Raw genomic sequence first — 27810 nt, 5'->3', positions numbered from 1 at the left:
CATACTTTAATTACATGAAGCTGAAAAGGCTTCAGCTGCTCTTCACCAAGAAAACACAGAGGACAGAGACTAGGTATATCAAAAGGTTAGGTTTTACATTGTTCAGGACGAGTTATAAAATCATCACCTGTCACTGTCCAGGTGAAACACAAAGAAGGTCAGACAGAATGTTGTGGGAAGGTGACGGAGTTTATTTGTATTCAGGAATGTCACAGTGAGTCAACATCACAGCTGCCTGAAGGTCACTGCAGTCAGTGATTCAATACAGAGGTGGACAGAATAACAGGAATACTGTTAAAACAGCAAAACATCAGATTGATAAACCTCTCATTTATTGGAGACTTCCAGGTGTTGACTGGACTCAATGGTCATTTTTGAGGCCACATAAAGTTACAGTAATTGTGTCAAATAATGATTTTGAGTAGAGAGAGTTTTAGTAGTGACAGATTTACTGTTTGCAAAGTATAAACACATTTTGTATCGTAAGAAAATCTAACAGTCGTGCAAAAAATGTGACTAAGTAACATTACAAAATTAAAATGGCGACTGGAGCTCTGATTGAATTTTCAAAAAAGAGGAGTTATGTACAAAACATGCTCTCGACATTCAAACACTTTTTTAATCACTTTTTAAACATGGAGAGTTTTTTCCTGCAATTTTAACATAACAGACGACAAAGGTGTTCAACTGCTATTAACTTCAATGTTTTTATGAACATCAGCCAATGTCACCTCATGAACTCATACAAGAGGCGGTTGTTTAGATGTTCTTGTGATAAATACACAACAGGCTCTCATCCCATCAAGTCAAATACCACCGCTTTGTCAGTGGACTTGAAATATGACGCGCTAGGTACCCTCCTGCGTCTGCTTTGGATGTTCTGGGACAGCATGTCCATTTACACTCAATAGTTGAATTCTTTTCAAAACAGACTTCCATTTTTACAGGAAACGTACACTTCCTCCTCATGACGTTGAATAATGGCCAGTAAAGTGTTTTTGCAAAATATGATGATGTCACAATGAGGTTGACCTCTGACCTTTTGGATGTAAAATCTAATCACGTCATTTTTGTCATCATGAGCATATCAATTCTTGAGTTATGGCCTAAGACACGTTTTGTGAGATCACAGTGACCTTGACCTTTGACAGCCAAATTCTAATCAGTTTATTGCTGAATCCAAGTGAACGTTTGTGCCAAATTTGAAGAATTTCCTCGAGGCCTTCTTGAGATATCACGTTCACAAGAATGAGATGGATACAAAGTCACGGTGACCCTTGACCAACAAATCTAATCAGTTTATTGTTAAGTCCAAGTGGACATTTGTGCCAAATTTGAAAAAAGAAAAAAAAAAAAAGAAAGACCCATTTTCAATAGCTACACACTATCACTGACACAGCTTAATATTCACACAAACTACGGTGTCTGGCGTGTTTCACACCGCCGCTAAAGGTGCCTCTGTGTCTGACACCAACATCAGTGACAAAGCGGGGATATTTAACGAGTTGGGACTGCAAACGGCCAATGTACGACCCCCTGTGAAGCATGATTAAATAAGGAAACGCGATGAAAAAGAAAACGTAAAAATCTTTGAGCATTTGTACAGACTTTTTTTTTTTGCTTTCATCGTTTTTATTGTAAAATTGCTCATCTGTTGAGTAGAATTAATATATGCTGTGAGAACTATAAGGGGAAAATAAGAGAAAAAGAAACCCTACTGGTTGCAACATGGCAGTAAACATTTTATTTATCACACCTCATTTTCAACGTTTGTGTGATGTGTTTTATTTTGATTAAATTTAACTGAAATTCAATCTGGTCTGAAACACTTTGTTCTCAAAGTTAGAAACTCACAGCTCTTTTTCTCGTAACATCAGTTTTGAATAGATTTAACTTTGACACAACCACAAATATTAACCTCAAAAATGACCTGAGTCAAATCAGAAACTCAATAAAACATTTTCAATAAAAAAGATCATGAATTCAGATCATGAAACATTTTGTGTGTATTTACTGTGTGATTGTATCGTGAGCCGTCTGTATGATTTAATCCACCTGCTGTAGTTCCTCCAAAAACAGATTCATTTCAAACACTTGACATTTTGTTTCCGACAAAAACATGAAATGACATCCTCTACTTTCAGACTCCTACGTGTTCTCCACACTGTAACTTTTCCTCTGAATGAGATTCTTTTGGTTTGTGTTGAATACAACGTAACAGAGACTCACACTGTTCACAACAAACAGCACAGCGAGTGAAACTACAAAGTCCACAACTGAAACAAATCAGACACATACTTGTACCGTATTGTACATAAATATCTACATATAGTATAATGTTGTACATGTGATGTACACATTGAGGTTCGTGTCTGGACTCAACGTACTTTCTGTATTATTATTTTTTAAACACGTACAATTTTTTAGGCCAGAAAATCATGACCTGTGAGGGAACATTGTCATTTAACATAAACAGCAAAATGTTCTATTAAACAAACTGTAAACAAAAAATAATAATAATAATACAGGAAACTATTCAAGCTGAGCTCATGTTAGATGATCTGTAGTTTGAAGTGTAGTTCTCCTGTGGTAATTACAAAGTCCACATTCAAACTGAAAAAGAGAAATACTGTAACAAAGACTAACAGTGACTTTAAAGTCTTAGTTTCTCTGAACACGGTCAGTGTTGAGCTGCCACGTTAACTCTTCTACTGTAATGATAAAATTAAACATAAATTAAAAACTAATTCAACAAAAACTAACACTACAGCCTGTAGTCTACAGTACCTGCTGAGTTTCACCTTTTTGTTGCCAGAGTTTGCTTTCAGTTTCTCAGCTCTTCACTGGACAGATGAAAACACTGTATTTGGCCTTTCTCTGACACAGAAGTCAAAGGTCACGGTCAGTCAGTCAGTGATGACGTTTTCATGCACACTAATATTTCCCTTACATTGCAAATATACCAATATTCTGAATTTGATTTGGGTCATGTAAATGGTGCTGCAGCTCAAGATTATTTTCCCTGTAGATTAATCTACTTTCTCCATTAATGGATTTGTTGTGTGGTCCGTAAAATGTCAGAAAATGGTGAAAAATCAGCGTTTCTCAAAGCCCAAGATGACATCATCAGGTGTCACGTTTTGTCCCCAACCCAGAGAGATTCAGTTTAGTGTCACAGAGGAGGAAAGGAACCAGAAAATATTCATATTTACGAAACTGGAATCTGAGAATTTATCTTCTTGAAAAATTGCTCAAACGGATTCATTGTTATCAAATTAATTGGCAACTCAGTTAATAGTTGGCAACCAACTGATTAATCATTGGCAGCTCTTTGTGTAAACAGCATATAAAGTTAAGTTATTCAAAATTAGGCCTTTCTCCGAATGCACCATTTTCTAAGACGTTAAATATGCCGGCATTATTCAGATTTTAGGAGCATTCCTTGGACATCTACACAGCACATTCGGAATATGTTTCTCATTTGGGGTTTTTACAGCAGTTTGTGACACACTGCCTTTTGTCTGTTCACAGTCAGCTCTGTGCGTTGTCATGGATACAATGTACAGAGACCAACTTGCCAACAGTTCGCAGGGCTTGGGTAGCGATCCCTGCCCCAAGGATAAGCCCACGTTTCTGGTTGGAATTATGAAGGACTTGGATCTAAGCAGGTTTTAGGATGTACGCAAATATCACAATGCTAACCTTTTCCAGAAGACGGTTAAATGAACGAAAGAGGGAGGCTAAGTTCACACGGTCCAACACGTATACCACCGGCAGGAGACTCCTATTTGGATGAAAGAAGCCGCTCCACTTTTCCATGTTTTGCCATTATAAACAACATGTTAGGGCACGTTAATCAGAGTATACACAGCTGCGTGTAAACTAGAAGATAAGTGGAACATTTACTTTCATCATGTAAACAGCTTAGAAATATTGTCTTTTTCAGAATAAGGGCAAAAATGTTGCTGTGGAGGGCCAGGTTAGGGCCACATTTGCTTGTCGGAGGGTGGAGTGATAACAGCACACGTTTTCAGACAGTCTCTCCTGGAAGACACAGAGTTGAACTGATGTGGAGAGACGACAACTGATCATCACCACTTCAACCAAATAAAACATCTGCATATGTTCTATCTGCTGTTTGGAGCTGAACGAGCCAGTGACGAAGAGGGGCCAAAAAATGTGAACGTTAAAATAAGTGCAGTTGCAATATTTTTATAAAAACAAAGAAAAAAACTAACAAAAAAACAAATCTAGGATAACAGGATAGCCAACAGGAATGTAGATCTTGTTCAGCTCCACATGTGCAGATCAGAAGTGCCAGGATTCAGTTCAGTTCAAACATCCCTCATAAAAAGGAAATTTTAACTCATTTAGGTTCAGTTTGGGGTTTTTTTCCAATCGTCTAAATCCAAACATTGGCGAACACTGCGATACGATCCCAAATAGAAAAGCTTCACAGGAGAGACTTTCATGTTTAGGGGGAAAATTCAAGGCTCCGGATTAATACGACTTTGCATCATCACTCTCCAAACTGATTTTTTCATCTTCTCACAAGAAAACACCACTCTGAGAACGTACGTAAGATTTGCCTCCATCTTGTTCTCGTCCTGCTCATCACATTAGTGAAAACAAATCTCAGTCTAAATGTGTTTCCTAAACGAACAGCAGATTTACAAATGTTTGTTCAAAGCAGATAACGTGTTGTAACAGGCAAAGTTTGACAGTGAAAACAATTTCAGCACAATTTTGGATTTTCTTGATCATTAATATCCATTTCCAGTCTAAGGCCTCATTTCAGCTTAACTCAGGTGTGGTCCTTTTTCTCTTTCATTGTAGCAGGGCTGTACCCAACTCGACAGTCACGTAAGATGAATCAGATTCGGCTGTTCAGTACAAATATTCGAGGTTTTAAAATTATAACGGGGCTCAGCGGGACGTTCAGTGTGACAGAGGCATTCATGTATTATAGTAAACAAGTTAACTGTGCCACCGACAGATCGGAAATATGCAACAACATTTTTTGACACTAGCTATCAAACAAAAGCCAGAGACTGAGTCGTATTAAGCATCCGTGAGCTGTAAATTCACTGCTTGTAATCAGAAGAGAAAAGATCTGTGTTGTTGTATCACGTCCGTAGCGGTCTGTACCCAAGAGAAGTGTGAAAGTCAAGAGCATTAATCTGCAGCAATATCTTGGATCAAAACATCCCCAGATTTACAAGTTTGAAGCAAACTCAGTCGACCGAGGGGTCGGCCCCACAATTTAGTCATGTTTATACTTTCATCCAGAACTTAATCTTTCAAGGAGCCGTTTGACAATCAGATAATGAACCGTGACTGAACTTTCAAAGTGAAACAGCAACAGTGAGTGTTAACTTCCAACTAACGAGGTCTACGACATCGTTTCCTTCATCAGGCTGAACTCAGGTTCATTTAATGGACGGATTTCCTGCTGATTTATCCAAACTTTTATTATATGTGCTGCCACAGTCCACGCTGGTGATATTGTTTACTTTATCTGTCTGTTGTCTTATTTGGGCGTCAGGTGACAAGGTCGGTGTGTGTTGCCTTTTATGGTAACTTGGACATGGATTCACTCAGCCCCTCTCTCTCTGTTTATCATGACACTGCTGCTGCTGGGCCAGAGCTCTGTGCCTGGAGTCACACACACACAGTGACAAGGCTAACTGTTAGCATCACAAAGCTAACGTTAACCAACAGAATTTAACAGGTTGTTTTGGTCACGGTGTTGGTGTAAGATGAATGGCTCGGTGTCGGATGTTAAGTGCTGCTGTGGGGCTTCAGCACAAGCAGCAAAATATGACGAGTAGGGACGAGATCACATTATGTTGTGTTAATGTGCTAACTGGGCAGAGAGCAGGAGAGTCTCTCTCACAGGGACAGTCATTCAGCGCCGCGTTGCACAGCATTAACAGCTGATGGCTGATGGTGATCACGAATAAATTCTAATTCAATGTCAAACACTTAATGCTCGTAACAATAAGCTCTGAAAATGTAAAAAAAAAAAAACTCCTTTAAACATTGCAACATAACTTGCAGTTTTTTAGAAAAGCTGCCGTGAAATCAGACATTTCAGGTCGCAACAATCCCAAAAACAGCCCACTAAATCCTGGAGGGGCTTAATTGACCCTGAAAACTGATCTCAATTAGGGCTGAAACCATTAACCCATCAACAGAATATTGATAGTAACTTTTCTTAGCAAAAATGCAGAAAGTGTGCTGCCTCCAGATTCTCAAATTTGAATATTTTGTGGTTTTCTTTCTGAAAATCTTCAAACTGGTTCAGCTTGAGTTTTGGTCCGAAAAATATTGAAAAGCAACAAATAATGTCCGTTGTTCCTACCAATCAGTTCATGGATCAATTTATACTGTAAAATGATTTTGAATGGAAATAATATCTTAAGACTCAGTACATTGTTGAACCGACAGTGGGGCTGTTATGGCACGTTGAGTATCTTCTGGAATACTGATCTGGTTTGACTCAGCAGCACAAACACTTCCAACACATCAGATAGAAAAAAAATAAGGCGTATAAAAAACAAAAACAACATTAAATATGACGGCAGAGGAGGTCGGGGGGAGGTCATGCTGCTTTCATGTCTTTTTTTTTAGTGGTAAGAGCAGTTAGGACAGGGGACTTTAACTTTGATCTATTTTTGTTTTTGTGCACTCTGGTTTTCTCCCACTTGGGGGTCACGAGTTTGTCACCATCTGGAGAAATTGCTGCATGTTTTTAACAGCGGTAACAGAAAGTGAAAAATAAAAAAACACTACTTTGAGCAGCAGATATTTGAGTCTCAGCAGCTCATGAACGTTTAGTTTCTGTTTCCGTCAGCTACAGCATCAGAGAGCGCTGTCAGCATGGCAACTTTCTGGATTACATTCGGTGTCTGTGTTTCGACTGATGCATCTTCCTACACTATGTAAAAATACTAACTAAATCAATGCGACTGGACCATCTGGAGCTACAAATAAAAAACACACTACATTTCTAACAGACACTGAAACGCACATGGAGCTCTGGATGAAACACCTCTCCTTCAGTACCCGAGGTCCAGCTGGATTTTGTGCTCGAAAATGGCGATCAGCAGCATTATGCAGAAGCCCAGCAGGATGCCGGCGTTCTGGAGCAGGAAGAAGCCGCAGTGGCTGAAGCCGTGGTCCCCGGCGTCGTTGTGTAACATCTCAGGCACCTGGAGAGGAAACGACACACATGACATCACACTGATCTGTGATTGGTTTCCCAGTGCTCAGGCTGCAGACTGGTGCCCAGCGATGGAACGTTTGCTTCACAGGAAACGCAACCAAAAAATACAATTCATCAAAAAACAGATGAATAATAATTTTATAACTAGGTAGTCAGAACATTCTGCAGTTGCTTAACGAGACTTGCTTGTTAACACATTCATATGGTGTCGGAATAATCAGAAAAATAAGAGTCCACACTAAATGTTTGTACAAATGAAGAAATGTATATATGCCGAAAACATACTGATTTATAAAACCGTATGTACGTCTGCCGGTGCGAAATTCTCTTTTACAAATCCCAAATTAACTTGGAATTGTCCGCTCATGGATCAGCCTCATATCCCGCCCTCTACACGCCCACATCCAACCATTAAAGGGGAACTAATGTTTTTTCCAACCTGGGCCCTATTTTCCGATCTACTTTTGTCTAAATGAGTGATAGGATGTTCAATATGTGACATTCTCCAGTATGAAGCTAGGGCTGACCTGCCTGCAGCCTGTGAGCGCGCGCTATATTAAATAATAGGGCACTCAGACAGCGTCAAACAGCGTCAAAATACGTCCACTAAAAGTGCATTTTTTTCACACAGATAGGCTCGGATTGTTAGTATAATTATCTGACAACATAACGGAAAGGAGAAATGAACGTCTGTGTTTACCTTTAGCTGGATTCAGACATGTTCCTCTGCCTGTTGCTGCTCCCTCTCTCTCCTCGTCCGCTCTTCAGTTTCAATGAGCTCTGCGTCCGTGTACGTCCGTGTTCAAATAAATACGGGCGCTCATCAAATTCAAATGGCTCATCCAGATCCAGTTGGTCAAAATCGGGTATAAATTCAGCCATGACTACTCCAAACAGAGTAACTCCTCGTGTTTGTAAGGTCACTCCAGCAGTAACTTCCTGCAACAACTCAAATCTCGCGAGACATGAAATTTCAGAGCCAGACTTTCACTCTCTGAGTGAGTGTTTTGACTTGCCACAACAAACATGTCTGAATTTATTTGAACACGGACGTACACGGACACAGAGCTCATTGAAACTGAAGAGCGGACGAGGAGAGAGAGGGAGCAGCAACAGGCAGAGGAACATGTCTGAATCCAGCTAAAGGTAAACACAGACGTTCATTTCTCCTTTCCGTTATGTTGTCAGATAATTATACTAACAATCCGAGCCTATCTGTGTGAAAAAAATGCACTTTTAGTGGACGTATTTTGACGCTGTTTGACGCTGTCTGAGTGCCCTATTATTTAATATAGCGTGCGCTCACGGGCTGCAGGCAGGCCAGCCCTAGCTTCATACTGGAGAAATGTCACATATTGAACTGGCACAAACACGAGTAACACTGCTGCATCTGAATGTTTATGAAGTGGACCTGTGAGAAACGTCTTATATGAGGTGAATTTAAATGTGTGAGAGATCGTTATACATACAATGATTCCTCTCACATCTAATTTCCACAATCTGTCTTCAATTCACACATTTAAAGTCTTTTTTATGTGCACGTGCTGGTTGTAAATGAGGCACCACGTCTGTCTCATGTACATGTTGTATTTTGTGTGAAAACATAAGTAAAAACAAGATGTTGTGGATTCAGCAGCAGTTGGAGTTGGAGCTGTGTGTTGAGCAGTGTCTGACATAACACAGCGTCTCAGAAGTCCTGAACTCATCGTGGGGCTGTTGGTTTGGACTCTGTCCTAGCTCTAAACCAGCTGACTACAGGATGAACTGGTGACAGCAGACATCATCATTTTATTACACCCATGTGGTTGTGATAACGCGTAATAGACTGCAGTGTGGAGCAGCAGCCACAAGAGGTCAGGCTGAGGCAACAGAAGCTCTGCTGTGTTTAACAGACAGCAGCAGTTTGTGACAGCTCACTTCTCTTCTGTTTGGTTTCATACACTTGTCATGTGTTCGTGTGTGTGTGTGTGTGTGTGTGTGTGTGTGGAAAGAGGCCATCTGCTCCTGAAGGCTGCTGCTCTCTGACCGGCTGAGAGTCGGACCAGATGAGTCGACAGAGCAGATGCTGCTGACTGGAGGAGAGCAGAGGAGTTTCAGTTCTCCTGACTCAGTGAGAAACAGCGGAGCAGTTTGTTTTCAAACCACGTAAAGTGAATAATATATCATTTGTTTATTTAACCACTTCCTAAATATTGAATTTATTCTGTCAGCCTGCACAAACAGCTTTGACATCTCTTTAAATTTTTGTATTTGTTTCTTTTGTGTTGATTTTACACAGACGCACCTTTATTCAGGCCTCTACTGAATGCATCATCGTTCTGCATGTATATCCACACACATGTAGAGGTTCTGTCTTAGATTTTTGTCAAGTGTTCCAGATGAAGGAGAATCATTTGAAAATGGTTCATTCATGTCCAGTCGAACAGTCTGGCAGAGTTTTCTTTATGTGAATGTTTCCACCATGGTGTCAGTCCGTTTCTAACTGTCCAATGCACAGTCAAACTTGTTGTTAGTGCCTGTGTTGCCTGCTCTCCCTCTCCTCTTGAAACTCTGTTTGTGGCGCAGGTCGCATGCTATTATCAGCTAGCACATTACAAACTGAACACTGCAGGCGGTGGTGCTATGGAGTCCCCTGAGCCTGTCCCAGTAAACCCAGCTGGCAGTACTGGTCATTTTCACAAGTTTTGGTTTTGCTCCTGTAGTTTTTTCTTTTGGAACTTAAATGTCAAAGTTAGCAGTGGACTCAAAATTTCTGTTTCATTCATATGTCTGGTAAAAGTTGCATTGTTCTGAAACTTCTAAATTAAAACATGTGGATAGAGGTTGAAAAGGTTTTGGGCCGGGCGGCAGCGAGCTCATGTCCAGCAGGTGATGTTATGTGTCTGCAGCTGAGAGTTCCCTGCAGTTACTGCACTGTAACAACACTGCTGGCTCTCAGTAGTTTGTTTGGTTTTCTTTAAAGGAATGCTCTTCAGATCAGGAGGGTTAAGACCTCAGACTGGCTTTCTGAGGGTTTAACTATCTATCGATCTTCATCAATGTATTGAGATGCCATTGAGTGAAACATTGATTCATATCATCAGCTTTAGGATACGTTTTTATTTTAAAATTATGTGTCACTGTCAAACAGCAGCAGCCACGAGAAAGACAATAATTAAACAGCTGGGTGGAAAAATTTTGGATTTCAGAGAAAATACTCGGACAGAGCACGTCACACGTCATATATAAACAAGGCCGTTTGAGATAAATTACTCAGGAAACACAACATGCCCGTCTGTACTGGCATCTCATTTCCCTAACTTTTTGCTAGGGCAACATTAGCTCCTCTTTTTCAACAATATTGGGCTGAAATTCACCTGCGCTGTTAGTCGGCAGATGCAATGACTTCAACCAACCATGTGTCAAAAAACGTATAAATAATACATGTAATATGCAACATGTAATAAGTATGGTTAATGTCTGCTAGGCTAATTTATGCAATGTGAAAGTGCCTAAGCTAATAATGGCTGACGAGCAAAAAACAATTGTTTTGTCTTTGACTTTTATTATTCAGCCGAATTTTAAACTTTAGTTCAATGATGATGAAAAAGATGATGGTTTAGGTTAAAATTAGGGATGTCAAGTGATAAAAAAAATAAATCCAATAATTACACACTGTGTGATTAATTAATCTAAATTAATCGCATACATCAATTTTTGTAGTGAAAGTATTGAAAAAAATAAATTCAAATTATTTTTGGCAGATGTGTCCTAAAGTTGTTGGATTTTTGACACAATTGTCGGGTGGGGGGGGGGGGGGGGAATCAATTTTTAGATGCATCGAGATTCTGTCTTCAACGATGCGAGCATCGATGTGGAAAACTCAATCGATTTTAATTTTATTTTTATATTTATTTTTCAAATTACCGTAACTCCTCGACCATTCACGCTATCGGCATAATTCTGTAGATATACGGTACATTACGGTAGTGACGTCATTACCTGTGAAGGAGGGGAGGGAAGTGAGCACAGCAGGAGGAGAGTGACAGCTGATGAGGAGAGTGCAAGTTGGAGTGATTTAGCGGAGTTTGGGTGGTGTTTTCTTTGTAAATAATATTTAGTGTTGTAAATAATAGTATTTGTGATTTTTTGAGATCTTTTGAGTGTTTTTTGCCGTGTTTTCATTGTGTTTTCACCATAGTTCGTAGTTTTGCCATCGTTCGTCTTTTTTGCAATAGTTTGTATTTTTATAGTTCATAGATAATTATAGTCAGTTATAGTCTTGTAAATACTGGAGGAGAAATGTCGAGGAGGTCAACGAGGGACAGGAGAGTCTCGTTGAGATTTGTGGATGAGGAGGATGGACCGGAGGAGACTGGTGGAGTGTAGTCATCTCAACCACAGTAAGTAATACAGTTTGTATGCACTGGATATGTGTTTTCAGTTTTATTACAATAATGTTTTTCAGTATCTAGTGTAAATTTTCTTATTGGCTCGTTTTAGAATCGAGAATCGTTTTATAATCAAAATCGTTGCCCTCAGAATCGGAATTGAATCGAATCATGAGGTGCCTAGAGATTCCCACCCCTATCTACCACCCAAATTGGTCTGCAGTGAATTGGTTGCAATTCATTTTGCAGTGGAGTCAGTCGCTCACAGACAGACTTACTCAGTTTGCCTCTGAACACCTGGTTGAGTTTGGCTTGACGAGGCTGGCTGCTGGTGCAAGCATCAGACGCTGTGCTAGCTCGGCCACCCAGGTTCTCTGCTAAATGCTTTGTGTTGAGGTGATATTTCAGGCGAGAGGTTCTTCGATGGTACGAAAGTTCCTTACTGCAGGAACTGCAGAGAACAGTGCTCCTATCAACAGTTCCATCTGGGCGTTTTTTAAATGTAAACCATTCACAGGGCCAAGCAGCGTCGTCTCTTCTGCCTCCATCATGTGATAAAGCCACTGTGGCCTTCAGTAATGCACCGGGTCAAAGGGCACCAGAGCGCAGTTACTCAGCATTAATTTAATTCATTTTGTCTTTGATTTATTAATTGAAGTGAACACATTATTTTGACAGCCCTAGTTAAAATGAAAACATTTCTTCAAGAACTTATCCTAACTTGTCCCACATGCTGTTTTATGTGTGTTCGAGGAGTCAGTTTCACGCAGACTTAACTGCACTTAACTGTGTACAGTTAGTTACAGTTATTTATGCGTTTTTATCGTTTATGGCCAAAAGTAAAAAATTAAACGGTGGCAGTTCTGGGCACATAATATCGTTGTATATGAACTGAATTGAATTAAACAGTGTATCGTGGCTTACTTGATATCTGCAAATATTGTATTGTTGTCCAAAGAATCAAAAATCATATCGTGATGAAACTAGTGATTGTTATTGTTTATCATGCAGCTGCAGAAGATACATGTTCATGGTCAGCTTGTGACTGTTTGCCATGTGTTCAGGGTTAAGTGAGGTAATGTTGACTCACCATGTCCACCAGAGCCACATACATGAAGAGTCCAGCTGTAAGGGCGAATATCCACATGGAGATGTTCTCTGCGTAGTGTCCGATCAGGATACCGGTCACCATACCCAAGTAGGCCGTCATGGCCGACAAGACGTTGTAGAGAATGGCCTGACGCACCGTCATACCGGCCTTCAAGAGCACTGCAAAGTCACCTGGGAAAAAGAGTCCACATTCAAGCCAAGACAAGGAGCCTTTACAAACTTTACAAGTAACTGTCACCACATGAGATCTACGCTCTCCTGAAATGCTTTAAATCTACTGAGATGAACCGTAGTTCAGCAGTGTCACACACTAAGGATTTTAATGTGTAAACTTTGTTCACTCATGCTTTACGTGCAGCAAACACTTGTAGATTAAACCGTCGCTGAGAGACGAAGATGAGATCGAAGGTCTTACCTAACTCGTGAGGCAGCTCGTGACAGAAAACAGCCACAGATGTACTCAGACCGCTGGACAGACCCTCAGTGAAGGCAGCTCCTGCAGAGTGACAGGAAAACATTCAAACCTACCATCATCACTGGTACTGTACTATATAATCTGTCAGTATCAATCCCGCAGACTAACGTTAGCGGCCAGGCAGCTCATATCTTGGGTTGGTTACATTCATCAGTTTATTATTAATAATGTGTATCGGTCATTGTCTGAGAGCGTTGCTGTTCGTTCCACAAGACCAGTCGAAGTGCTGGTGATACTTCCTGTCTTTGTTTGAGCAGGTATTTGGTAGATGTATCACAAATACATTTTATGTTCAACCTGAGAACTGGACTTGAAGTAGCCGTGTCATCATTGACTTCTTGTTTCCTTGTTGATCCAAAACAGCTCTCAAAGAAACAGTTAACCACATAATCAATCTAACCTGTAGTGCTATTTATCAATCTAGATAGTTCTGAAGCAGAGTGTTTGAAATATCAGGCGTAGAGATGTCTGTCTTCTCTCCAATATAATGGAAATAGATGGTACTTGGCTTGTGGTGCTCACTACACCCGCCAACTGTATCACCACATAGAAGTAGGTGTCCATCTACTGGTAGTTTACCAAGCACCACTGAGCTAGCTAACATTACAGTTCAGCCAAGGAGGACACCATTAGTGTTCACATCTCATGCTGTCACAAGCCTCTCGTCTCCAGCCCTTTTTAAACAGGAGTTGTGCAAATTTGCAGGAAAGTCCAATCAGTGTTTTTTCAGCATTGACAGTATAAAAACAAAATCGGGGAGTGCAGCAAAATGCCGCCTGCCTACTTTTGTTTATACAGAATGTGCGTTTTTCGGGGCAATGGGGGGCGTGAGCAAGTAACAAAACGTGTAGCTCAGCGTGTGACGTCGGAGGGAAGCCGCGGCTGGTCAGTCCTTCGGCGATTCTCTCGTAAGTCGGCCCATTTTTCACCGTCCCCGTCATCTGACGGTTAATGGCCTCTTCGTTTGCGAGGACAAGGAGGGCACGCAATTCCTTGTCTCCCCAGTTGCTCATCTTTACAGTGTCTGTCAGGTTTGTGTTTCCCTCTTGCTACTAGCTGCTAATTCCTGCTATCAGCTGTTTCCTGTTTATCCACCGCCAGTGGCTCGCACGTGCAGCGTCATCAACAGCTTCTCCCACAAGTCTTCAACAGCTCCTCCTGTTGCAGAAGGCCACCTCTGTGTGTTTAAACTAAAAGGGTTTGGCCAATATGTCTACCCTACGAGGCGGAAAATTGGGCACCTCAGATCAACTCAATCCGGCTCTGTGTGTCTAAACGCTCGCAGCTTGCCGGCAAAACGGCCCAACGTTTGCGGAAAATCTGGCAGTGTAAAAGGGAGTTATGAGTTGATGCTTCCTTCAACGCAGTAATTCGGTTGGCGGCTGCGGTTGGGTAGAAAGAAAATAGTTCCTACATGAAACTGCTCACAACAAGGTCTGTGGATTATCCTGAGTAACCAGGTGATGATTTCTGGAAAGAGACATTGCGGTTGAGTTTCTCAAATGTATTACTTGGTGCTTTGAGCACCACAAGCTGAGTGACATCTGGCTCCATTATACCGGAGAGAAGGCAGACATCTCTACAGCTGCTATCTCCAGCTCTCTGCATCTCACATCAGAACTATCTCGACTGATAAATTGCAACAGGAAAGAAGAAAAATATGTTTTTGATTTAGGGGTGAACTGTCCCTTTAAGGTTGTTGTGACTGTCAAGCTAAAGTATGTTTGAGCTCCAGCCATGACAGCAACACCTACTAACCGATGGCCAGGCCGTCGCTGAAGTTGTGCAGTCCGTCTCCCATGATGACCATCCAGGCGAGCGTGGCCACGCCGGCCTGCTGGAAGTGCTGCTCTGAGTAGGAGTGGGAGTGGCTGTGAGGGTGGTGGTTCTGGGAGTGGTGGTGGTGCAGGATGTGGTGGTAGTCGTGGTGATGGTGGTGCATGCTGTCGGCCTGGCCCACAGTGTCGTGGAAGTGGGAGTGGCATTTGTTCTCACAGTCCTCGGCAGTGTAGGCGGCAGCCCCCGACGCCCCGCCGTAACCCTGCGGCAAGACAATGGACACCTGCGGTGCCAGCATCACCTGCTCCTCTTCTGCCACGCTGCCACCATGCAGGCTGCTCGAGTGGTCGCCAAACATACCGGCACCGTTCGTCTCTACATCTGAAGGAAGAGAATAATTCTTTTTATTTCTTCTAACTGCTGAAATATGAAATGAGATTTTTGATTCAAATTTGTCCACAAAAATGGTCTTGTTACCAAAACGGGTCAGATTTATTTCTATAGCACCAAACTGCAACAAAAGTTAATTTCATGGCAATTTACCTCCTGTATACCTGCAGTCTCCATCCATGTCAGTGAAAACATGGATGCTTCACACACAGAAGATCTATACAATCAGCACAGTTTCAAGATTAGAGTCACCAATTCAGTATCTGACCAAATGTCTCCCCTTCTGTTCCTGAGATATGACGCTGAGTAATGGCCATGAAAGTATTTTATGCAGAACAAGGCTCACAAGACAACAAGACAAAGTGATTGACACAACGTCAGCTCATATTTCTTTCTTTCTTTCTGACGAAAAATACAGACTGTGTTCAACAAGCCCTCAGTCTCAGCTGGACTCTGAGCTGAATTCTAACAGAGTTTCTTTTTTATTTTTTTTGGATAGCTAACAAATTCCACGTTTTCTGGGACATGACATTTTTCCCCTTCAGAGAGAAAGTTAAAAAACCACCAGGGTGTTTGTTTGATGTGGCGTCTTACCTTCAGTTGGCTTCAGGTCGTTCTCTTCCAGAGCAGGCTGCTTCTCTGGATCTGCTTTGTCGTTCTGATCCCACTTCTTCTGGATCTGCTCAGACGGCACAAACACCTTGTTATAACCTCATGATACAGTATGAATAACCCCAGCAACAGCACAATACTAAAGCTCATGTTGTCATGGTGATTACAGTCTCCAGAGGAATGGTTTCGAACCTTCGTTAAAAATCATATAAATATTTAAAATCACTTATTTTTTATCTTGGATTTAAAATGTATTGTCTTCAATGTGTTTAAAATGTCACAAATAGCGTCAGAAATGCCAAATTCTTGAGTCAAATCAAATGTTTCCTCCAAAAATTATTTAATAACCGCCATGTTTGTTACGCTGAGTAAAATAGTAATTATGAGGACAAATCGTTCCAGTTTAACTAGTGATCAGGATCTTTATGTTATCAAGTGTTGCTGGGTTTTTAACTTAAATAGTTGGGAACAAAAATAATTAAACTACTCCTTCAAATATTAGAAGTTGTTAGCGACTGTCTGGTCATTTTCATAATCTTGTTGACAGCTGCTTTAATTGTATACTTCTTGTTTTAAATGATCAGTTTTAATCAGTCATAGGCTGCTTTTAATTTATTTAGACAGTTGTCTAAATTGTCTAAATTAACTGTTGGTACTGAAACTCAAAAACTGGTAGAACTCTGGCAGAAAAAAATCAATCCATACCGAGCCATCTAGTAGCAGCACTACATATTATCATATTACTAATCATTCAGAGTTTTTATACATCTCCAAATATGGCTCTATTCATACGGAAGAGAATAAGGACTGGAATCATGTGTGATGAAATGTCGTTTTGGGCACTTCATCTGTGTGTTTGTGATCTGACCTTCTGTTTCTTGTCCTTGTACATTTTCCCCAGCGTCAGGAAGTGTTCGATTAGAAACATGAGGTAGACTCCACTCAGAGCCGTCAGACCCTTCCACACTGCGTCCAGGTTTTCCTCCGGCTCACCATGCACGTGATGTTCCATACCCATCCCAGAATCCTCGTGGTGGTGATGGTGGCCTCCCTGAGACTGAAGCATCCACAGATATGAACTCAAAGAGACTGATGAGACAAAAACTTAAAATCAGTGAGAACACAAAGTCTAGACCAATTAATTGATAGGGTGGGGAGACGCCAGTTTCATCCCTATAGAGAGTTGTCTCGCCTTTACGGCAGCATCGGAGGTAGTAACAGCCCCAAAACAGTGTCTGTATGAACAGGACAGCCAGTAGGACGGGACCATGGGCAGGACGGGTATAACATTTTGATGGTGTGTTATGTGTGCGAACCCACCGCAGGAAATTTAAAAAGTAGCTGGTAGCAGTTAGCAACTAACTTAAAGAAGAAGAACACCAGGAGAAAATGTCAGCAAAAAACACTTAGGTCCATGAGCTCCTTAGCCTCTGATGATTGTTATTGCAATGTTATGTCATTGTTGCAGTGTAGAAAGCGCTGCAGACAGTTACATGTCACACTAGAATTAATTCGAATTAAAATTAAGTTCCTTTGATGGAAGAGAACTCTGGTTTGGACTCAAACAAATGTTAAAGTGTTGTGATGATCCCTCCTTTCCACTAGGGGTCCCTGCATCCTTGTACAGCTGTTTCTATTTGTGTGTTGCAGGTGCTGAATGGAGGGTCATCAGCTGGATGAGCTACACCTGGGCCCGATGTGCTCTGCTCATTCATGCCTCCCTCCTTCTGGAGTCAGTCCTTTACTTCCCTGATGGGTACAGCTGCTGTTCTTTTGGTTACCACAGACGATTTCCACAAACCCCCAACACACCTACATGACTGGTAACTGACTTTCATGTTCATTCTGTTATTTATTGTCACTTTTTGTAAATAGAAATGCTTTTGTTATTTTGTACTTATCTGATCCCCCATCTTTGTTGCAGCCTTTAAACCAGTGTGAAAATGGCCCTAAAATGCTTTGTGTCTCGGGTCAGGACAAAAATTAAATTTGACCCTACAGGACTGATAATGTGAGGACCACATGCTTGCAAGACGTCAAGGTCCTGTGGTGTAAAAGATATGGATGCCCGGCAACGTCGCTGACTCACGTGGGGGATGAGATGAAGAAAGGCGTCACCGCTCAGCGTGCCGACAGCCAGCGCCACCAGGAAGCTGAGGAGGAACTTGAAGAAAACTCTGTTCATGAGCGGGATGAGGATGACGCCGAGCAGGGAGAGCAGGCTGATGATGGTGATGGAGATGAAACCTCCGACCCACGCTGCAGCACACATATCAAACAGGCACATTTTTAAAGCGATCAGTTAACCAACGATCACGGTTAACAGAAGTCTAATCAGATTTATTCATTCATGATCTTACCTATTGTGATGTTTTTGCCACTTTCGTCTCCAGAGCGCTCCCTGCTGTCTGAGTTGTTGTGGTCACCATGGTGACCGTGACCATGTTTATGGTCTGGTAAAAAAAGAGGGGGAGATATTAAATAAATCCATTATCATCACATCGAATTACAGAGCTGCTATAAAAATGAATCAGCATTAGATACAATAAAAACATCAGTCACACCCATCTTAGAACTTCTATGAGGGCGTTTCAGGTGTAAACTGGTAAATCTGGATCGTCAAAGAGCACCGAAACACAACAGGCGTGTCAGTCAGTGAGTCAGCGGACAGATATGTAATATTTGATGATAAGAATAACTTCATTATCTGGTTGGATGATGCAGGTGAAGGTGAAACCAGGAAGTCCAGTTTGAGTAACAGAACAATGACAGATCCACACAGATGTTGCTACGGTCTGTCTGAACATTCTCTCTCTGACCTTCTCCTACTTTACTGACACAGCAATATATATTTTAATTTTAAAAACTGAATAAACATTTGCCCCGTTAATGGGTCTCACCTCTCTCCCCGTGTGTTGCAGCGCCGCCGTGCAGAATACACGCTCCACCGTCAATCTGGTTGAGGAGGGCGGGGCAAAGGAAGCTGAAGTCAGCGAGGGTCACACCCACCTCCTGAGACATCCCGTGTGAGGAGAGGATGGTGGAGGCGTTCAGACACTGGAGGTAAAACACAACAACTCACTAACTTCACTCACATTTAGGAAACATGAAGACAGTAACACAGACATGAAAAGTCATGATAGGTTTTACACATGGTGACTCAGCAAACCTGAAGAGACTTATTTTTTTTAAACTGTTCACTTTCCTCTTATTTGCAACGCCATCTACAGAAAACTAGACTACTATTATCATCACACAAAAATGGTGGAACCTAATGCGTCGTGTTGAAAACTAGAGTTACCGCCACACGGTTGAATGCCTCTGCAAACCAGTCAAGCTGCAGGTACAGTTTACATCCATGTTCGTCCAGACTCATTCTTAGTCTGAGAATTCTTGAGTTATGACCAAAAACATGTTTGTTCAGGTCACTTTAACCTTTGACCACCTAAATCTAATCAGTTTAATGTTGAGTGTAAGTGGATGTTTGTGCAAAATTTTTAGAAACCAACTCAGGGTGTTCTTGAGATATCACATGCAGGAGACGGACACAGATGCAAGGTCATCAGTTCATCCTTAACAACCAAGCGTGCCAAAATTTAATTTCTCTCAAAGCGTCCTTGAGGTATTGCTGTTTATGAGAATGGGACAGACAGGCGACTTGAAAACATAAGCGTCAATCCACAGCTATCGCCGGCACGGATACATAATAAGATCCTGGCACCGTGGTCACAGACGCCCATATACAAAGGCAACAATCTTGCCGCAGTGGTCGCAGGTTCGATTCCAGCCTGCAGTCCTTTCTCTCTTCCACTTTCATGCTTAGACTGTCCTATTTAAGAAAGCCAGAAAAATAATCTTTAAAAACAATCTTGGCACCAAACCATATGAGAAGTAACTCGTCCTACAGTTATTAAGCAGTAACCACGACAAACCAAAAGTAACCGGTTAACATGACACTTAATGAAGCAGTTGGGACACCTCAAATGAACCAAATGTAAATGCTGAATCATATTTTGTAGTTAGTAGTAGTTATGTAACATGTTAAAAAAATAAATCCCAAGGAGCAGAGTGGGGGTGGCACAACTTCACTCACTTCCAAGATGCATGGAGAAGAGGAAGAAGTCTAAAGAGGACAAAACTCTGGACTCATCAAAGCTGATGACTGGTCTTATAATAAGGTTCTTTCATACGCTACAAGTGCTGCTGGAGTTCTGACCCCTTAAAAAATGAATCCCAAAACAAACGTTTGTTTTATTTCCTTTGTTACTAGACTAGTCCATAGCCATTGGTGGCTTTGTCACCTTCTACCTATGCCAGTCCTCAATGCCTATGTGCAGTTTCACACAGATTGACCACGTCAGTGAGTAGAAAAACGTGGGACAGACAGAATGACTGACTGACAGAATGACACACTGACAGTTTCTGTGATTATGTACAGCATACCATACCATGACTTAGTCATACCAAACATTAGAAACAACACCAACATTGGTCCACAGGGGGAGCCACAGTGATCGGTCGCATTTTAGCCATTTTGAAGCATTTTTCTGTTGTTATAGCGCCACCCAGTTGCCAATTAGAGTTAAATTTCTCCAGTCACCTTGAGGCGTCCTGTTCTACATATCTACCAAGTTTAGTAAAAATCCATATGGCGGTTAGGCCTAGATAAGAAATGAGCTCTCTAGCGCCCCCATTTTGTTTGATGGGCTCAATAATGGAGGGGTCCCCTCAGATTATGTGTGGTCATATGCCTACAAAGTTGCGTGGTGATGGGTGAAACCCTTGAGATGTTCTACACCTTTATGTGATGAGCCACGCCCTCCGCAATATTCATTGCCTTATAGAAGCTCAGTTTTAGTAAGTTTTCCAACTTTTGCCAAGAGGGAACTTTAGATATTGCTCCCTAGATTATGTTCACCCAGTTTCATGCAGATCGCTCAAACTTCCTAGGAAGAGATCCATTTGAAGTGTTTTTTAAAAATTCAAAATGGCGGAAAATCTATATAAGCGGAAGTTATGGGTTCTTGAGGCAAATGTGTTCCTCATGAGGAGAGGCATCTCTGTGCAAAGTTTCATGTCTCTACGACATACGGGGCATGAGATATGTCCATTCAAAGTTTGACATTTCAATGGGTTGCTATAGCGCCCCCCTTTGGCCAATTGATGTAATATTGCTTCATTGGCATCCTCCCATGACCCTCTACCACAGTGCCAAATTTCACATGGATTGACCAAGTCAGTGAGGAGAAAAACCTGGAACACACACACACACACAGAGTTTTCATCATTATATAGTAAGATACCTACCTACGCTGAAAGATGAACAACAAGTACTAAAAGTTGGTACTGACCCATTAGGTCAGATTCTTCAGGCTTAATTACTTACTGTCTCATTCTGCAAATGTTTCTAATTTTACACTATTTCACTGAGGCAAAATTCTTCTTTTAAACACAGATGAACTAAACAGTTTGGCATACTTTGTTAAATGAAGAAAGAAAAGGTTAAAAGATGATTATATTCCACAAAATAAGGTTTCGTGTTTTTTGTACATTTGGCTCCAAAACTCAGGTACTGCTTTGGCTCAGATAGCCAACAGTTAAACACTGCCCAGTTGTAAATGAGAGGCTAATGTCTTACCTCAACATTATCTATGCTTCGGTTGTGGGGAAGATCCTGGTTTATGTGATCGTGATCGTGGTCGTGGTTGTGGTCGTGAACATGGTCATGGTCCCCTCGGCTGACTGCAGCTGCCTGAGTCTGGCTTTCAGTGACCAGTCTGGCAGCAGACGCTCTGGTGGTTTCCTCCCCAGCAGGACTGGGTTGCTCCGGGCTGCTGTCTTCTCTCTTATGAGCATCATCTGGTTTCACCACCATCTGGGCACTGTACACCGCCGTGGTGCCGACCTCCTGAGCCACCGCCACTGTCGTCTTCTTGTCGAGCAGGTTGCGGTGGCTGTCCTGATCTTTGGAGACTTCAGGGGTCTTTGGCAACTTTCTGGGCTGTGAGGTTTCAGAGCGTTTCTGATGATGTGAGTTGTTGTCGTCATGGAGATGGTGGTGATGGTGCTGGTGGCCGTCGTGGTGGCGGTGGTGGTGGTGATGATGGTGGTGGTGGTGATTGTGGTGGCCTGGTTGCTCATGATGTTGCACCATAACAGTCCTGATGCGATCCAGCCCCACGCTCTGTAACAGACGCTTTAAACCGGCCAGAGAGATGGTGCCGTTTTCTCCATATCTACAAATTTTATAAAACATCAATTAGAAAATAACCACTCATCAGTCTTTGTACAAAATAACTGCTGACAGAACAACTGCTATTTTCACACCAAGCTCTCAATATCTTCAATATTTATGATCTGCCAGCAGCTAACAGTCCAGAAGAGAGTTCACTGCTATTTATGTACAAATTATTAATATTTCACTGGGTACAGTCGTTTAATTTTTAACTACTGAACAACAAACATATTTACTTATTCATGACATGAAGTGCACATGCACTACACCATCTTTTAAAGGTCCAGTGTGTAGGATTTAGGGGGATCTATCTGCAGAAATGGAATGTCATATAGTAAGTGTTTTCTTTGGTGTATAATCACCTGAAGATAAGAATCGCTGTGTTTTCGTTACCTTAGAATGAGACTTATATCTACACAGGGAGCAGGTCCTCATCCATGGAGCTCGCCATCATGCACCGCCATGTTTCAAACTGCTTTATTCAGATTTTTTTCCAGTTTAAAATCACCTGATCTGTTTGTTTTGGAGAGGAAGAGACCTCTGTGGATAATTCAGCACCCGGCAAAAATCTCTTAGGACTTAACACTGAAGGAATTCTGACCAGGAGAAGTTTTAGCTGGCTGCACTCTGTAATCCTCACCACTAGATGCCACTAAATCCCCCTAAATGTGACACACTGGACCTTTTAAAAGAAGACTTTAATGCTAAAAAATGGTCTTGAAGGAAGTTGTTTCATGTCAGGTGTGAAAACTAAAACCAACTAGTTTTAGAAAACAACTTTTAAAATCTTGTAACAATTTTTCTGTGTTTATTCTGTGCAAATTAGTGACAAAGTATGGAAAGAAAACTTTCTTTTAATCGTATCTGCAGAATTCAACAATATTGTGTAACTTTTTTGGATATAAAGCAACAACTCACAATTGTTTTCATTATTCTTGTTTTTCCAGTGAACTCTTAAATTGTCAGAAATGGGAAAAACCTACCACAAGTTAGTAAAGCTCTAAGTCATACTTAAAGCAAATCTTTGTTGAGCTGCAACAGGGAAATGTTACTTTAAAAAACAAAACAGTGACCCAGCAACTCACAGGGTTCGCTCACAATATTCTCAATATTTCTACCCAATTTCCATGACTTGAGTTTAAAATGGGTAGGCCTATAAAGCAGTACATTATTACACACCTACTTCCCAGACATTTTTCGATAAGCAAACTGCTGGTGCTTTACTTGCTTGTTAAATATTCCTGCAGCCGACTTGCTGCATACACTAATTTGTAGGCATCTATTTGTTGTTTAAGCAGCTGTGCGGAATTTTTTACCATTTATAAAACTGTCCCTAGTTCATATCACCCCCCCTTGAAGATCCGCATATTTATTTGAACCCAACAGCGACAAAAAAAGCCTTTCTTTATATGGCTATTTAGAGTAGCCTCGGTCGGGTCGGACACAGCGGAAGTCAGCAAACCAGAATGCGGCACCCGGAGGCGGAAGTAAGTCTGCAAAGCTGCAGCCGTTAAACCACAGAAGAAGAAGGAGCCGTGTTTACAGAGAGTGTTCTTCGAGTAAGCGGTACGCAATGGGCATTGCTGAACACACAACAGTTTTACCAGATGTATCTATAAGGACTTGGTTGTACTTTTGATGTCATGGCGGATAAAGAAGGAGCACCATCTAAAAGAAAAAGAACAGAAGAACAGAAGAACAGAAGAAGGCTAAACGGGACAGTGACAGGGCTCGAGCCCAAACGCTTGAGAGAGCTGAGAGATTTGAAAGGTTTTAAAACTGATCCCGAGTTGGCCCTTTTCCTAATCGACAGGTATGTCATTTTTGTTTTTATTTAGAGAATACACCGCAACTTGTTAGACATTGTTTCACTTCAATATATGACGACATGGAAGTTATAAGCAAGCTAAATGTAACATTAGCTGATGTGAACCGCTTTTGTCTAGTAACGTTACAACGCCACAAAATCTCTGTGACTGTGACCATGAACACAAATATACAGCAGGCAGTTGTCCTCAGTTTATAAGAAATTCAGAGCGACACCAGAACATTTATGATTTTCCTCTCGCTCTCCAAAACAAATGCATGCGGTAATTGCCGGTTGCAGTCGAGATTTTACGACACCAGGCTGTTGGTGTCATACCACTTCGACCAAAGGGGGCGCTATAATCAACAAAATGTAAAGTTCTACACAGCTGCTTTAAACAAACATTAATTTTATAGACATGCCTGCTAATTGTTCTGTGACCTAATAAATTAAGGTTGATCACGGTCATGTTCCTCAGCCAAAACAAAATACAATCAAAACTTTTCATACATTTCTGTTAATCCAAACCACTTCCAGGTCTGGAAAACAGTCAAAAACTCAGTTCAGTGTTGTCGAGGTAGTAGACAGGAGCTCACCTGTTGAACAGAGCCTCCAGGTGTTGCCTCTGGCTCTGCTCGGCTCTCTGCGAGTCGACCACAGCCGACAGTAATCTGTTGGTCTCTGTGGTGGACGGGCTGCAGTCTAAACCGTTTGACCCATCCCCGCCGGACGAACTCTCAGCGAGGAGAAATATCAACATCAGCGTCAACATCATCTCTGCCAAGGAGAAGAAGTTAGAGCATCTGTTAAACTATATTTGAAACCCAATGTCAGATTATTTTAAAAATAAGTGAAACTGTTCTCATTTACTTCTGAATAAGCACAATATTCAGTAAGAAAAAAAAAAAAGACAGTAATATTTCAATAAATCAGCAACTGATCTGATGATTGATTAATCATTTCAGTCTTTTTTAATTTTATTTTAAGTAAAAATACCAAACTGTGACTGGTTCCAGTTTCACCAGTCTGAGAATTTTCTGCTTCTGTTTCACATCTTAATGAACTGAATAACTGAGGTTTGAACTGTTGCTCAGACAAAACAAGAAAGCAGAAGCTGTGGCGACAGTGCGACATTAACTACAGCCCTCTGAAGGATGTGAAGGACACAAAGCAGAGTTTCTGGATAATTTAAATCATGAACTGACAAAATATGGCAGCCACAAAACAATGAATCAAAGAGATTACAGAAGTGACGGTCACTACACATAACTATAACTCACTAAAATTAGAACATCCGTCTGTAGTGTTTGTGGCCGCCTTCTGACTGGATCAATGTCTGATCCCAATAAAGCTTGTTCAGAGAAAAAGCTGTGGAAATTTAAAATAACACTATGAAAAGCTGCCGACCAACAAAATAAACCACAGGATATGTTAATGAATCATGTGCCTGTCATACTTAATGTGAGTAATGCTAAAAAGTTTCCCAAAGACCACAGTGTTTGTTTCCAAAGTCCAGAGAATATAAGCAACAAATCCTCAAACGTAAGAAGCCAGAAGGAGGTAATGTTTTCTGTCGATGGAATAAGAGATTAAACAACTCGTCAGTTTAAATAGAAAACGCTGCACATGGACGACAAAGCTGTTTTTCTCTGGAGGAGGAGAGAAGTGAAACTGACACTTGACTAATGTCAGAGGGAATATTATTTTATCCTCCATGGGCCTTTGTCCCTAAAAATAAATCATACGTAACATAGAATTTATATTTACAACACAAAGGCACACGATCGTATAACACTCAAACATTACCTCCTCGGTATAACTGGGACACACTGGCCCTACTATAGTTCTCCATGTTTAAGTTTAAATGGAAAAGTTTAAATTACTACAGAATAAAAATACTCTTTAAAGAGTGAAAGTCTGACACGTGCAATTTATTTTTGAATTCATGATTGTTTTGCTCATATATATCAACTTATTTAGCCGATAACCAATATTGATAGATATATCCACTTTTTCCCGCCTTATTTTAGTGATCAAAACTCTTCTGCAGTGAAATTACCATAGTATGCATGCACACTTTCATCCTGACGGCCCACCAGCAGATGGACACATGAAAAAGCATGATTTTCAAACTATGTAATACTCATTCATTGTGCAAAACAAGAAAGAGCATGTTGGCCGATTCTGATATAATTCATTTTAAAGTCGATGACATGTCAATATTATCCCTGGTATAAAGGAAAATATGCTGGCAAAACCACCTGTCAGTAATTTTTCTTACAGTGTATCTACATTATATTTATTCAAATGTAATTACATGATTATGGTTTAATTACTGTACGCAGTTTTCAAATACAGACGGCTGCACTGGTGCCACTTCTGCACATTATAAATACTATTTCACACCCTTTATGACAATGCATCATATTTTATAAGCTCTTCATAGCCATGAAAAATCTTAATCTGCACAGCAACAACTAAATACGGATGTCAGATAAATGTAGTGGAGCAAAAAGTGCGTAATCCCCATCATTTAGATGAGCGGGAGTATTAAATAGCATCAGATTAAAAGCTGCACCCAAGTACAGCAGCTTCTGAATCACAAGAAGTGAATGTTCACACTGTGATTATACAATTTGTAGTTTTAGTTCAGTCAACGTGTGAACGCAGGGCATTTACTTGTAATAGAGTATTTCTACACTGTAATATTTCTACTTTTACTTGACTGTTGTAAAGTACAGGAAACAGTACACAAAGCGTGCACAACTGGCTCCAGTGCCTTCTGGTTAATTACAATAGGAAACATGATCACAGCACATGTGTCAGTTGGGCCAAATGAGGGAAGACAATGGTTAACTCCGGATAAAGATTACTGGGAAACCCCGCTTATTCACAGAAATCCCCGTGGATCCCACACTGGCCATCACACCGCCCCTCAGCTAATTTAAGTCTCAGCCCACAGTGGTGACCAGATAAAGAGTTGGCTGGATGAGAAAACTATGTCGTGTAGTGTGTTTAATGTTGAGCCGAATTAAAGAGCATCCTCTAAATGATTGGTTTACACAGAGACAGCCGTGTTGAGAAGTGACTCGTCCTCTGATGGTCAGAGATATTTAACTTGTAGGATTTCTGAATGAGGTTCATCCGAATGAAACCAGATTTCCGGGTGGCATTCTCAGAGCGTCCGATGCCATCTTAATAAAAAAAACAGCTCATCGTTATTAATAGAAATGAATGCGAGTGTATCGCGTTTAAAATTCAGGAATAATGATGAAGATAATGATACTGGAAGCTTCCTCACCTCTTCTGTTAGTAATTAGCCTGGTTAGCCACCCTGCTAGCAGCAGTTATTTCGTTAAATTTCTCGGAGGACGCTGACAGATGGCATCTGCCAGGCGGATGCGGCCCAGGCTCGGGCCTCGTGCTGCTGCGAGCTTCCGCTTTACTTTAAAAATAACATCGAGCCATAAAAATATAAAATCCTTCTCACAGTCGGCCACGCGTGTCTGTGTTTGACACACACTCTCAGACACACACTGGAGGTAAACAGTAACACGTTGGGTTTATGCGCTCTGCACCAGCCCGGTGCCGTGTGCACAAAGACGGCAAACCCGGAAACTGAAGCCAGCCGCTGCCGCTGCCGCCGCCGTGCGGAGCGGACATGTCTCACCTCCACACGGCCTCACAGTGAGACCAAAATAAGCCTTTAAATGTGTGGAAATAACTCACGGTGTGCAGTGAACGTTAGTGCAGTGCTTTGTCCTCTCCGGTTGATGTGTGGACGCGTCCCGGTGCAGCTCGGTC

The 27810-nt window shown here is 41.3% G+C and overlaps 1 protein-coding gene across 2 annotated transcripts; it reads right to left on the bottom strand.

Annotated features, from left to right (window-relative positions):
- Window positions 1-151: 151 nt before the first annotated feature.
- slc39a6 (solute carrier family 39 member 6) lies at window positions 152-27810 on the bottom strand. Of its 2 annotated transcripts, none has more exons than XM_049598501.1 (12): window positions 27736-27810; window positions 24603-24783; window positions 21603-22200; window positions 18865-19021; window positions 18325-18417; window positions 18054-18223; window positions 16833-17021; window positions 15947-16031; window positions 14942-15343; window positions 13124-13204; window positions 12689-12879; window positions 152-7214 (listed from the first exon to the last, which is right to left on the bottom strand). In XM_049598501.1, the coding sequence occupies exons 2-12, from the start codon at window positions 24779-24781 to the stop codon at window positions 7062-7064; spliced, it is 2298 nt and encodes a 765-aa protein (XP_049454458.1). In that variant the 5' UTR covers window positions 24782-24783; window positions 27736-27810; the 3' UTR covers window positions 152-7061. The 2 variants fall into 2 exon arrangements, with proteins under 2 accessions (XP_049454458.1, XP_049454457.1); XM_049598500.1 differs by lacking the exon at window positions 27736-27810 and adding an exon at window positions 27308-27579.

The sequence above is a fragment of the Epinephelus fuscoguttatus genome, linkage group LG15 (genome assembly GCF_011397635.1).
Source record: "Epinephelus fuscoguttatus linkage group LG15, E.fuscoguttatus.final_Chr_v1".
Taxonomy (NCBI): domain Eukaryota; kingdom Metazoa; phylum Chordata; class Actinopteri; order Perciformes; family Serranidae; genus Epinephelus; species Epinephelus fuscoguttatus.
The sequence above is the reverse complement of the archived record's forward strand: the minus strand, read 5'-3'. Positions and strand labels throughout refer to the sequence as shown.